Raw genomic sequence first — 13201 nt, forward strand, 5'->3', positions numbered from 1 at the left:
TTAGCAAACACTTATCTTTAATGAATACAAATGAACGTACAATAAAACATAATAATATATTACTGGGTCACATCAAGATTTAACTTTTTTTTAAGTGAAATGTAAATTAACCTACTCCATTTCTTGGCAAAAATTACATAATTAAACCGTATAAGTAAACTCGGGAACGAAAATAACGATTTTATTTATTTAAACTCTTGAACGTCGTACAAGAAAAAATATACGAAAATACCTCCTCCGAAAGGCAATTTTTTATAATGAAACCTGGCCTATCAAAGACAACGTAACTGGAAAATGAACTTGAAGTATATAAATACTATTTTTCTTTAATAGCAGATGCAAGAGACGGAAAAAATAAAAAGATAAATTCTGCTGGAAAAACCAACTTTAAAAGGACCGTGTTTTTAATAACTGTGCAGATGTCGTACGAGGTTTTTAACTTAATCCTTCGTCGTATGCAATATGATAATTGTCAAAATATCGGATGAAGTCAGTACATGAGGTAGAGCCAAAACTTCCACGTAACGTTCAGCGGCTTTGTTTTTATCTATTTTACCCACTCAAACTCTATTGCAGTAACTTAGAATCAGCCTGGCTTACTGGAACACTGCTATCGTAGCTTAATATTTACAGTTAATCTTCACATTTGAAAAATTAAAGCAGCCTTCGAGTAGATAACCAAAATGAATCAAATAATTCAGTGAACTAATACGTCTAGTAACGGTTTAGAAATAAAAATAAAAATAATAATAATAAAATATAAATATATTTTTTGAATTTAAAAATAATTTTATTTTCTTTCAAAAATTGTGTAACAATTAAGATGAGAAATTATTTACATGTACTAACTCTACACTACTGACAAATACAATAAAGAAAAAGATACTGAGGAACAGATTAAGTTAATCGGCTATTTGTAATATACTATATTCTTTAAACTTTACATCTCCAATTAAGTTTTAGTAGCCGCAATAAATCTTTGTCGAAGAGTTTGAAGCTAAGAAACTAACTTCATAATAACGGTAAAAAATCGAGGATGAATTTTTATTTTATTCCCCAATACGTTTTTGTTAAGCTATACAATTTTACCTCATTACACAAACTTATCTTTAAAAAATGTAGACAAAATAAAGAAAAATACAATAACCTCCTTTTATTATTTTTCAACCCTACTCGAAGTTACGTCCTAGTAAAACGCGCAACGAGGGTTGTTCCAATCCAAACTCCTTTTAGAGAAGCACCTATTACTATGTTTCCACCCTTCATTCTATTTAAAAAAAAAAGTAAAAATAAATCTATTCCGAAATACGAAAGTTAACAAAACCAAATTTTGTTGTTGTAAGCAAGCAAACAGTTTCTGATGTACATATATGAGGCCAAATAATATTCATACAAACACACAAAAGTTTTTTTGATTGTAAGTTCGGAAACTTCAAAATGTCAAGAAATAAAAAATTAAAAAAAGTTATTTTTTAGTGCGAATAATCTTCCCCGGTCTCTATTTATCGTAATACTCGAGAAATAATTAAAACCTATTTGCTTAAAGTCAGTCCCAATGAGAATGATTGGCTATCCCTCACCAAACGAAAAAATTCATGAATTGATAAATTAGAAAACATAAAATATTGTAAATTGACATCGCGAATGGATGCCCTTCATCCGATCTTAAATGATAGCGTTCATCAGGATTTTTCATGATCTGAATCGTTCATCTATCTTCAAATATCACGGGCTCTGTCTTATTCTTAAGAACAGATAAGGTATAGAAGCAAAATTTAAAAAAGGTTCTACATTCATGACACCGTAAGGTAAAGGAAACCTTTTTTCTTGAATACTTTCTGACAACAGAGTTGACTCCGACCGCTGTTTCATGCTGTTGCCGACAATTGGCGCACTACATCTTTGCCGCTGAGATTTCCCAATCACTTTTCTATTGATCTGCGCAATTTAATATTGATAATTTTTTTAGAAAACAAACAAAAGAACTGCAATTCTTTTTTCTATTTCTTAACCAAAATTAATCTGCAATTGAAACACACAAAAACTGTTAAAATATGGGTTTATGTAAATAAGTATCTGTGCATATTTTTCTCATTCTATTCGCGCAATTTATATATTTATCGACTACATTTTATTTCATTGTTCTTTCGATCACATTTAACAAAAGAAAATATTGATGCATTCGTTTTGATAAACTTAATGAGAAAATTTGTAAAAGTAAACGAGCTAAATAAAATAAAAAATAAACACACGACCTATATTAAACAACAAACCTTTTTTTTTTATTATTACAAGAAAAAAGCTGTAATTCCACCCACATATTAATAATTCCCAATATCAATTGTAACAGAATACAATTTGATAAACTGTGTTATTATATTGTTTAGATAGCTTTACTTTTTTACTTCCTTGTACGAAGTAAAGGAAGAATGTGATCGCGAAAAATTTCGGTATCAGATTTCATCGGAAATATCTATTTTGACCATCCCTGAATCCATTTTGACTAGTTTCGGCGTGACGTCCGTACGCACGTAAGTACCTATGTACATATGTATCTCGCATTAACTCAAAAACGATTAGCCGTAGGATGTTGAAAATTTGTATTTAGGACTGTTGTAACATCTAGTTGTGCACCTCCCCTTTTGATTGCAATCGACTGAACAAAAAGTGTCCATAAAAAGCACAAAATCCAAAAATCTGGATTTTGGACTTTTCTTAATTGCAGTAACAAGCCGTCATTGAAAGCCTTTTAACGTTATATCATAAGTGGTACTTATTTTCACTCGTTCCAGAGTTATAGCCAAATAAAGTTTTAATTAATGGAATATTTGGATCTTGCAAGGGGAAGGCACAACGGTTCAAATCTGATTTCATCTCTTTTTTTAACTTTTTTTTTATTGAAATATATTGATTAATTAATAATAATTTTTAACCTCTGTAAAAAAAAGTTCCAATAAATAATTGAATAATAACAATATAAAAAAAAAAATATGAAAAAATATTAGAAGTTATTAATGAAATAAAATTTTATGTACTTTTCATTATAAAAAAATGTGTGTATGTAATTTAGTAGTCAATAAGAAAGTCATGTGTTCTCCACATCAGAGTTTTTAACAGTAATAATGTTTGGAGTTTATATTTCGGTTCTCTACGGTTCTCTAGATTAATGGTAAAATTCTTTTAAAAATTACTTCTTTTATGTTCATAAGTGTAGTTTCCTATACTAAGACTACATACAGACAATATTTTATATATGAAACTAAGCGTGTTCATTTTCATTAAATATTCCCGTAATTAAATAATTTCTTATTGTTGAACGGAACATGATACGGAAGAAATCTTTTCACTAGATTATAGTAAAAAGTAATTATTTTAAAAATATCTTGAATTCATGAAAAATTCACGATAAAATATGCCATACGTTAAGATAAAAAACGTTCTGATCCGATAAGAGCAGAGTTAATCAAGAAAAGGAACGATGCTGTGCCTGTGTGCGATTAGTTCACCTGTATGTATGTGACCGATACAGTTATTTGGAACTGTACAGACACCGTATTACTTCCATAAGCTAGTTTTTTACGATTTCAATGCACAGAGAACTGATGCATTAGAGCGCCAACAAAATAAACGAAGTACAATCTATATACTATTGATCACCAAAACTAAATAATTCATAATTAAATTTCCTAAAGAAGACTAATCGAATAAGTAATGGAGGAATTGTAAATGATTATTAATCTCTTTTAATTGATTTTAGTCGTTTTTTTATCCAACTTATTCATGCTCAGCTGAGTTTTTAATATTTAATTTTTTTTAAATTTAATCTCAATTTTAAAAGGTTTACAAAATAATCAGAATTATAATAATAAATTACAATACTAAAAAGAAACTATAAAATTAAAGATACTAAGAGAAATTTTAATTTATTTAAAACAGACCTGACAGTAAGAAACGCAATAGATTTCCTGTCCTTGGGGATTGAAGGAAATTTATATCGCAAAGACTGTGGATCATATCCTGATCTATTTTGTGAATACGTGTAGTTGTCAATAACTGACGTCGCAATTTCATAAAATGTACCTATTTTGGCAAATATTTATTCCCTAGAATCACATCAACGGAAACAGATAATGGCTGAACTACTATTCAGTAAATACCAATTTCCAACACATTTTATTGGATTACCTTGGGTACGAGCACGTACATCCACACTCACACTCACCTCGATACAATCATGCCACACCCACCTACATCCTGCAACAAGACTACTCGTATCGTGAAACAGAAAGATAATAAAATAAGTTCCACAAGTCGTAGTCGTCAACCGACGAATTTAAAGCGTTCGTCACTTTCCTATTCGGCAACTTACTTTAATGCATTTATTATCCGAGAAGCTGAAACCGATACCAAAATGAGTTTTTTAACGTATTACAGGACAAAACATAAATAAAAAGTAATCGAAACTTTGTAAGTGCTTCACCTTACTTTTCAAAAGACAAAAACCTCATTATACGACTAATCTCTATCACCAAAGCCCCTCATCATTAAAAGTGTGATCCTCTCCTGTTCACAAAGTGGCATGTTGATAGCAATGTTAGCACATAACACTGAAAGAATTAATTCAATAAAAGACAATTACAAAAAAGGAAAAATCAAAATTGACTTACAAAAATAACAGAAGTGGCATACGAATGTGCTTACGAACACAAAATCAATTAGCCAACCGATCACAATAAATTCTCATAAAAAAAACTAGGAATGTAGTGATGAAACACTTTAATGGGATATAACACAACTCGTACGAAGTATGCTCGTCAAAAGGTAAAGTAGTTGACCGATACCTTATCCTGAAAGTCACAGTATTCTATCTTGAACGATTTTCAAGTTATTGAGGACGTTCATATTTTTTACTTACTCTGTATAGTATATATATATATATATATATATACATACACGCACACGTGTGTATAAAGAGTAACTAAATAAAAACTTTCGTAAATTAGGAATAAATAAATAAAGAAAAATTTGTAGTTTAAGAAAATGAAATTTTGAGAGATTATTAGATTCTAAATTATCGACGATAAGCGTTTAGTAACATATCGTCGATTGTAATTTTTCTTTTTACTTTCTTTAATGTTTTTAATACTTAAATAATTTAAAAAATTAACTTATAATAACTATTTATTATTATTTTAGTACAAGTACGAAATTCTGAAAAAAATTTAATTAAATATGATTCATTATTATTCATTAAAAATGCATTATTAGTTTTCAAATGACAAAAACTTCATTATACGACCTATCCTCTTATCACCAAACTTTCTTTTCCAATTTTAAAAATTACTTGGGAGGCGCAATATAGTTAAAAAGTAGGATCTGGTATTTAATGATCATTCGTGATGTTATAAAGTACGTACGGTATTGCAATCTTATTAGACACAATCTAATGTTTATTACACCTAATTTACTTGGAAGAATTAATGAGTATGAATCTTAATTTAATATATTTTTAAGCCTTAATACTTATATTTAGTATAAGTATATTAAAAAAAAGTATTAAAAGTACTACTTAAAACTGAGAACGTTATTAAAAAAAAAAAAAAAAAAACTTAATAATTATATAGAAAAAAACTGCAACAGCCTCAATAATTTCTATAACGACATGTGAAAACAAATTTATCATTGACATGTTTTTGCTAACAGGAAGATGACGTTATCTTAATAATTAGAAAATGTTCGTTGATATAATACAAGAAACGGCATTAGACCCACGAATGATTTATTGTGTGTATACAAATCACTGTTCTGATAGCACACCGCAATTTATGGATTCAGATTGCAAACTCGGAATCCATAAATTGCTTTTTGTGCTTGAACAAAAATTCATAAATTTGACCGTGGAACTATGTTTGTTATTCCTTTTACTATATATTACTCGTAGTTGTTCAACAATTTTCGTTCAGTAATATATATATTTTCTCTCTCTCTCAGTATATATATATATATATATATATATATTTATTTTGTCTATTTCTTTCGATATATATATATATATATATATATTAAACTGACCAGGTTGGTCTAATGGTAAAATGGTCTTTGTAAATCAATAGTTTAACACATTTGCTGCGGCAGATAGAATACGGAACTTGACCTTCTTGCTGTACGGGCAACTATGATGACTTGTAGTAATTACCTACTATGCGTTACGGCTCATAGTAGCTCGTCTTGAGGTTCTGTACTGTGCGCGTGTTTTTTTTTACGGATTTACTCTATATGCTGGACTATTTAACCTTGGATTTTCGTTCGGTATACATTTGTAACGTACCGCATATCACGCTGTTTTTATCTCTTTCTGATAATTTGATTTTCTTTTCATAAATTTTTATCACAAGTTGTTCAATAAAACATTCATAATATTACTAAATCTTATAAATGCTGGTTTTTATTTATAAATTAGATTAATTATTATATTACGTCTCCTAATCCATTACTCGCTGATTTGATTTGTCATCTTATTTCAAAATGAAATATATGTTGAAATATTTTTTTTTAAAAAACATCCATTCAAATGTACATATTACTAATATAAACACTGGACAAAACATAAAATTTATTACCATATAAATCGGTCTGAATCGCTTCACATAAAATGTTTTATACGCTTACTTAACATCATCCAAATTATTAAATAATTGATTTACTTTTGACCTAATTATTTTTTTCAACAAATATTATTTCGTGATGATGTCATTGTGATTAAAAGTTTTATAAATTCATAATATCGAATTTTAACATTTACATAATTTGAAATTCTTAATTTTATTTTTCATCTTTATCAAATTAATACCATAAATTAATTATATACCATTATAAATTACAATAAAAAAATTTTTTATAGAAAATTTGCCGTCATTTTAATAAAAGAAATGATGCCGTCACGGAACAATCCAGCAAAATTACCCCTTACAATTACTACGAATAGACGCTAAATAGGAATATGTAAAAAAGAACTGTCTAACTGGAATTAATTCACATGTTTTCAGAGAGATATCGTAGACTATAAAATAATTTAAAAAAATATTTTTAGTTTTAAAGAGAAATAAAATATTCATTATATACGGCACATTATGTCCCGTAATGCACAGTCGTAATTACAATACGGTAACAATAAGGCCCGTACAATACAAGAGTTGAGTTAAAAAACTTACCGTACAGCACTGTACTGAAATTACGCAAACTAAGACAAGCACACAGCAACTACCTCTATTACGGCACATATACGAGCCGTACCGCAGCGAACGTGTTAACAGCTGATTTTTGGTTTGAATACTAGGCTGTCGACACCGATATCAAACGAAAAAGCTTATGAATATTTGTCTACCGCTATGACTGGTTTGAGCGATAAAAATATTGCGACTCTAAAGAAATCTTTTGTTTATAACAATCATGTGATCTCGCAGCTAATAAACTCATAAATCTGATCTCAGTCATAAATAAATATTGTCAAAAAATGCGCGAGCTAGAACCGTGGTCGTATAAGCAATATTTTTTTTTTTTTTCATTAATAGTCGTTGGAGATAATTTTTTTCTAAATTATATACAAGAACATAAAATCCGAAATTTTTTACTTACTTTTCAGTAATCGTCGAGCACTTTGTAACAAAGTTGGCATATTTTGTCAATAGTGCATTTAGCAAGTAACAATTACGAAATAAAATTTCACAGATTAATTGATCACAATCTTTAAATCCTAACTAAATGAACGCTTACACATTAACTACTCAATACTCTTGTTAATATGTTACAAAAACAAAGCAGACAATAGGAAAATGATCTGAATTTGAAGCAACATATGTTATACAATAATAAGCGATTAGAAGGCATAACAATATTCAATGTTATTAATATGTATTAATGTTATTTTCAATTTATTATCAATAAAATTTCACTTATTCTGCGAATTACGCAACAAAATTACCTCGATAAGATTAACATGGTCTAAGAACGATCAAATTCTCTAGTCAATCGATTGCAATGATATTTAAAAGTGCTATAGATATTATATAGTAGATACTAATAGAACGAATACTATAAACTAATGGCAAACAGATTAATTTTTATACTGAGAAGTACCCGATTTGAACTAAAGTTATAAACAAGATTACAAGACATAAATAGCAATGTCAAAATGAAAAGTAAAAACATTCAGAACATAGACGCACCCGATAAAACAAAAAAATTAGTATACATGAAAAATTAATCTTTCATATTAATAAAAACAGTCTAACAAATTACATCCTAGCGGCAGAACATATTTATAAAAAAATAAATATTCATTTACTTACAACCTTTTTCCTTTTCAACCAAATTTCAAATTTTTCCTTCTTTACTCTATGTTGAGACTTTAGACTTTCGTAAAGATCAGGCATGAAGATGGAAATATTATATGACATGTGGAAAATATAAACACGGAAAATTCGAATCGAAAACATGCTTACTTTTTTTACATAAAGATTACTATTCTTCTTTTTTAGATCACCTTTCCTTTTCTCTTCTCTTCTTTCCGTTGTTTCCAGTACTTTTTCATTCTTTCCGAAAGTGCTTGTTTTTGCTCTTCTGCAAATTTCCTGGAGCTGTTCTTTGGTTTTCCTTTTCATCTTTGGTTTTATTTCTTCTGATTACACAATAATAATAATAATAATAATAAAATTTTAATCTAAATTAGAATTAAAACCTTATATAGGAGACTCAGATAGCAAATCTCGCCATAGATTTTATATTTCTTAACTATTTTTTTGGTACTTACGTATTTACGCCACCGCAGCTACAGCTTTATTTAAAAACAAAGTAGTCAATCGGATTTCGGTGGAAAATGGGCCGATATAGAGTTTAACATAGATTCAAAACAGTCTCTTTATTTATTTTATAAATATAATTTAACCAAACTTTACCTACGCTCGCTAACCTTGACTAATTAACACCGTAATATTTTGAGTATTTATTTAATAAATTCAGTAATTATTGTTATTTATATAATAAATAATTGCCATAATTACTGAAATTATTAAATAAATACTCAAAAAATTACGGTGTTAATTAGTCAAGGTTAGCGAGTGTAGGTTAAATTATATTTATAAAATAAATAAATATAAATAACCATTTCTTAAGATTACTAAAGAGACTCAATAAAATAAATACTCAATTTTAAATAAAGCTGTAGCTGCGGTGGCGTTAATACGTAAGTACCATTTTTTTTAACCAGAAATTTTCACATTCACACGTTCTGTCAAAGCAGAGATCTTTACAAAGCGCTCAATGTAGAGGTAAAGAGAGAAAAACTAAGTAATAGTTAAATGAGAATTTATTTTTTTTTTTAAATAATCTTAAAACAAATAAGTCTCAAAAAATATTATATCTTTTTTATAGAGATCAATTACTCCAATTATAAAACAATATACATCAATAATGTGCTTATTTTGTCGTCCGAAATATCAACCAAAAAAAATTTCTACACCACTTAAAATCAGAATACTAAAATCGTTGTTGCGTTTCAAGTTCTCTATAGTTACTTACAGGACAAACATTGCGGTAGCCTCATCTCATTGTAACTAGGGTAAATGTAATCGGAATTAGCTTCAATGTGAACCTCAATGAAGTTAATTTAACTTCATTTCCACCCATTATAGCGGAAACTTTCAAATTTTAATATTAAAAATTATCATTTGGGTTAACATTTAATATATTAAAGTTAACATTAGTTTTTAAATACAGAAATACCACATTTAAACTAAAATTATAAAATACACAAATAACAATGTCAAAATGAAAAATAAAAAAACACGAAAATGTTAAATTTTAATTGTTCTGATGAATTTATTAGAATTTTGGTTTACAAGACAAGGTTTTCTTGAAACTATCTCAAAACGTTTTTAATTTTATTTTAATTTTTTCATACAACTTTTTTATCAATTAACAGCTTACTGTATTATCGATATTCAGTGTTAATCGTCTGATTTTGACAATCGTTTTTACATAGGAAATGCGTAATGAATTCTTATGAAACGTCATACAAACACTTGAAATAGTTACATTAAATTTTGTTAGCCAATAACAAACAATAAATACGTAAAATATTATTCTACAATGAAGTTTATTTTTAAAATTAGTGACGCTTCAAAATATCTGGTCATAACTCTCATCAACGACTAAAAAATAAAAAAAATGTAAATATGAACTTGAATCATGAATCATCTTTAATAATTAGTTTTAAATATTATTAAATTTATTTAGTCCTTAATACACGTACTTTTTTAAAAATAAAAACGTAATTAAATAAATATATTGTATTCTCGATATTATTTTACTGGGAAAACAAAAGAAAAAAATAAATATTAAAAATAACAAATTTTATTTTGTTACAAATTAGAGGTGATAATAATAAAAGGATATAGTATTATAGTAACTGAATCCAAATGGAAAATACTGTTTATGATCGATATGAAGAGAGTAATAAATAAATATTTTAGATATAAGTTCAAATTAATTAATTGTTACACGACTGTAGCTAACTGCATTACCGCACAGCTAGTGTCATCGGTTATAAAACACTACTTAAATTTAAAAAAAATCTCTAATTACTATTACAACTACCACAGCACGGATTGGCAATGTACTGAACTTAATAAACTATAATAGTAATATTTAAAACAAAAAATAAATAATACCTGCCAAATAAACCATTTAGTAGGTAACCAAGAAGATAGTAGGAATAATTTGTACAAATCGGCCAACTAACAAATAAGTAAACGCTTTATCCAGATCAAAACGTAGTTATACATTACATTGAGATCGCGATAGGAATGACAATTTTTTATATTTCACGGAAAAAATTAACTTCTCCAGAATTTACCAAGAAGGATTAAGAGAACCTGTGGCGAAAAATGTTGAATTAACTAAAAAGATACAAATAAATAAAAACGAATTAACAAATAATATACAAAAGCGATTAGCGTCCTTAATAAAATTTAAAAATTATAATAATATGAAATATTAATGATGCAACTACATAAAAATAAATAAAATCGTTAACGATAAATTAACTAATTTGTCAGTTGAAGGGGACTGATTTAAGGCAATAATAATAATTGACAATCAATTAAAGACAATAATTGAAAAAAAGCAACAGCAAGTTATGCACACGCATATGAGCAAAGAATTAACCGTTCAGAATTTTTTAATTAATTAATATAATTTGAAATCTGATCAGCAAAGAATGATACTGCTTTTGCAAACAATTAACCTTTTAATTTAATTTTCAATAACTTGGTCTTCAGTTATTTTAGACTTTAAGATGATTTATCAAATACAACAAAGAAAATAACAGTGTAAAATTTAAGTCCTTAGTAGTACGCTGAAGAATCACGCTTGGTATACTTCTTTCCGTACTTCAGTGGAAGATATATTATACAATTTTTTTCACAACTTTTAATTTAGTGAATATCGGACACAAGATAATAATTAAAAATGATAAAAGTAAAATAAAAAATAATTGAAGCAAATTGTTTTTATTACGCAGCTACGCGAAACGGCAAATTATATTTCATGTTGTCTAACTACTAAAAATTTCGAATATGGCTGCTTGGGATATATACATGGAGAGGGGAATGATTCACCAATACCTGTTGTTTTTTGTGTGTGTGTATATATATTTTAGTTGAAAGTTTTATCATTTAGCGATAGATATTAAAGAAACGGAAATAAGATTAAATATTTTCGTTTACGTATTTATTAGTACGAAACAGTTGAGTAACTGTGACTTCGCATGGTATCTATAAATAAAATACAGCGAAAAGAACTGAATAACAAGCATTCGATTAGACATGTCATTCCAGCAGACATTTTGAATGTGTATACACAGCCAACTTTTACTTTATATGAAGTTTCATGAATGAATAAAACTGATCGATTATACTGTGCTGTTTTAAGAAATACCTTTATGATGTCGAAGGTGTCTCTGAGAAACGCAGCATGGCTTTTCATAGTACGACGTCCAATGGTTCCCATAATCCTGCATATCAATTGAACTTTGTGAAAGTACACCTAGATGACTTAATACAGCCACCAGAAGGCCTAAACGTAATAAGCAGGCTAACATGATGTAAATAAAAAACTTTCCGAGCCGATTTCACGTAACATAACACGTGCACGGATACCGCAACACACCCAACCTATACATTCACCAACGGTTCGGCAACGACTGACTACAATTCCGTTAGAACGCAAGCACAAAGCTTTGAGCTGGCGTACACGCTTTGTGCAGCTGTCTACTAAATCGTTACTCGTCGGTTATACTCGGTTATTTCCGCCTCCCTTCTTCCCACTACGCCTCTAAGCAGAAAGGGCAGACAGATGGCTACAGTTAAAACACCGAGCGAGGTGAATACGTAGTGGAGGTGGAGTTAGAGTTCAGATGGCGTCGCCAGCTACGGCTTTATTCTAATTATTTTTATTTCTCAGTTATTCTAGACATTTACAAGCCAGGAGTTTATTCTTTCACTTTCTACCGCTATCCAAGAATAAATATTGTTTCCATTGTTCAAGATAAATTACCGTAAAATTCTCTTATTTTAACAAAATGTTGTTTAATTTAAATATCTTAGCATTTTAACTACATAACAGAAACAGTAATATAGTCCGATTGAAAAAATAAATTTGTCATTTTGTTTTACATAATAAAGCGAAATTGAACAAATATGACCGTGAATTACAAACGTTCTTAAGAAGGTAAAATGCATACCATGATTTATAACGATCTCATGATATTTTTCATGTTTTCCAGAATAGCATGCATGCTCTTAATTTAATTTGATGAAATATGTATTAAATTTACAAGTACAAATTTTACTTCTTCTTTCACTCATCTATTTCTTTTTAAAAATTTCTCAAAGGATCTTTGGGTAACTGTTTTTGAAATTCTGTTGTTTTTTTTTTTTAGTTTTTTATTACGTAATTATTAGATAAGGTAATAGCAAAATTTGCAGTTCCACATTTGTAGGCTTTCACCAAACAAATAATTGATCTTGAGAGTACAAAAAAATATATATTACTGCATTAGCAGTAATACTACAAATAAGAGTAACAAGATAAAAAAAGAACATCTTTTGCAAATGTTTCATCTTTTGAAATGTTTCTAAAATTA

At 28.2% G+C, this 13201-nt stretch overlaps 1 protein-coding gene across 1 annotated transcript in view; it reads right to left on the reverse strand.

Annotated features, from left to right (window-relative positions):
* The window catches only part of Sema2a (Semaphorin 2a), a 567293-nt gene extending 555056 nt beyond the window's left edge, over positions 1–12237 (reverse strand). The window contains exon 1 of the mRNA XM_075354839.1: positions 11995–12237. Coding sequence (XP_075210954.1) covers positions 11995–12157 — 163 coding nt within the window. The 5' untranslated portion in view covers positions 12158–12237. The remainder of the gene's footprint in view (positions 1–11994) is intronic.
* Between the last annotated feature and the right edge of the window lie 964 nt (positions 12238–13201).

Source organism: Lycorma delicatula, chromosome 1, assembly GCF_047948215.1.
Source record: "Lycorma delicatula isolate Av1 chromosome 1, ASM4794821v1, whole genome shotgun sequence".
Lineage (NCBI taxonomy): Eukaryota > Metazoa > Arthropoda > Insecta > Hemiptera > Fulgoridae > Lycorma > Lycorma delicatula.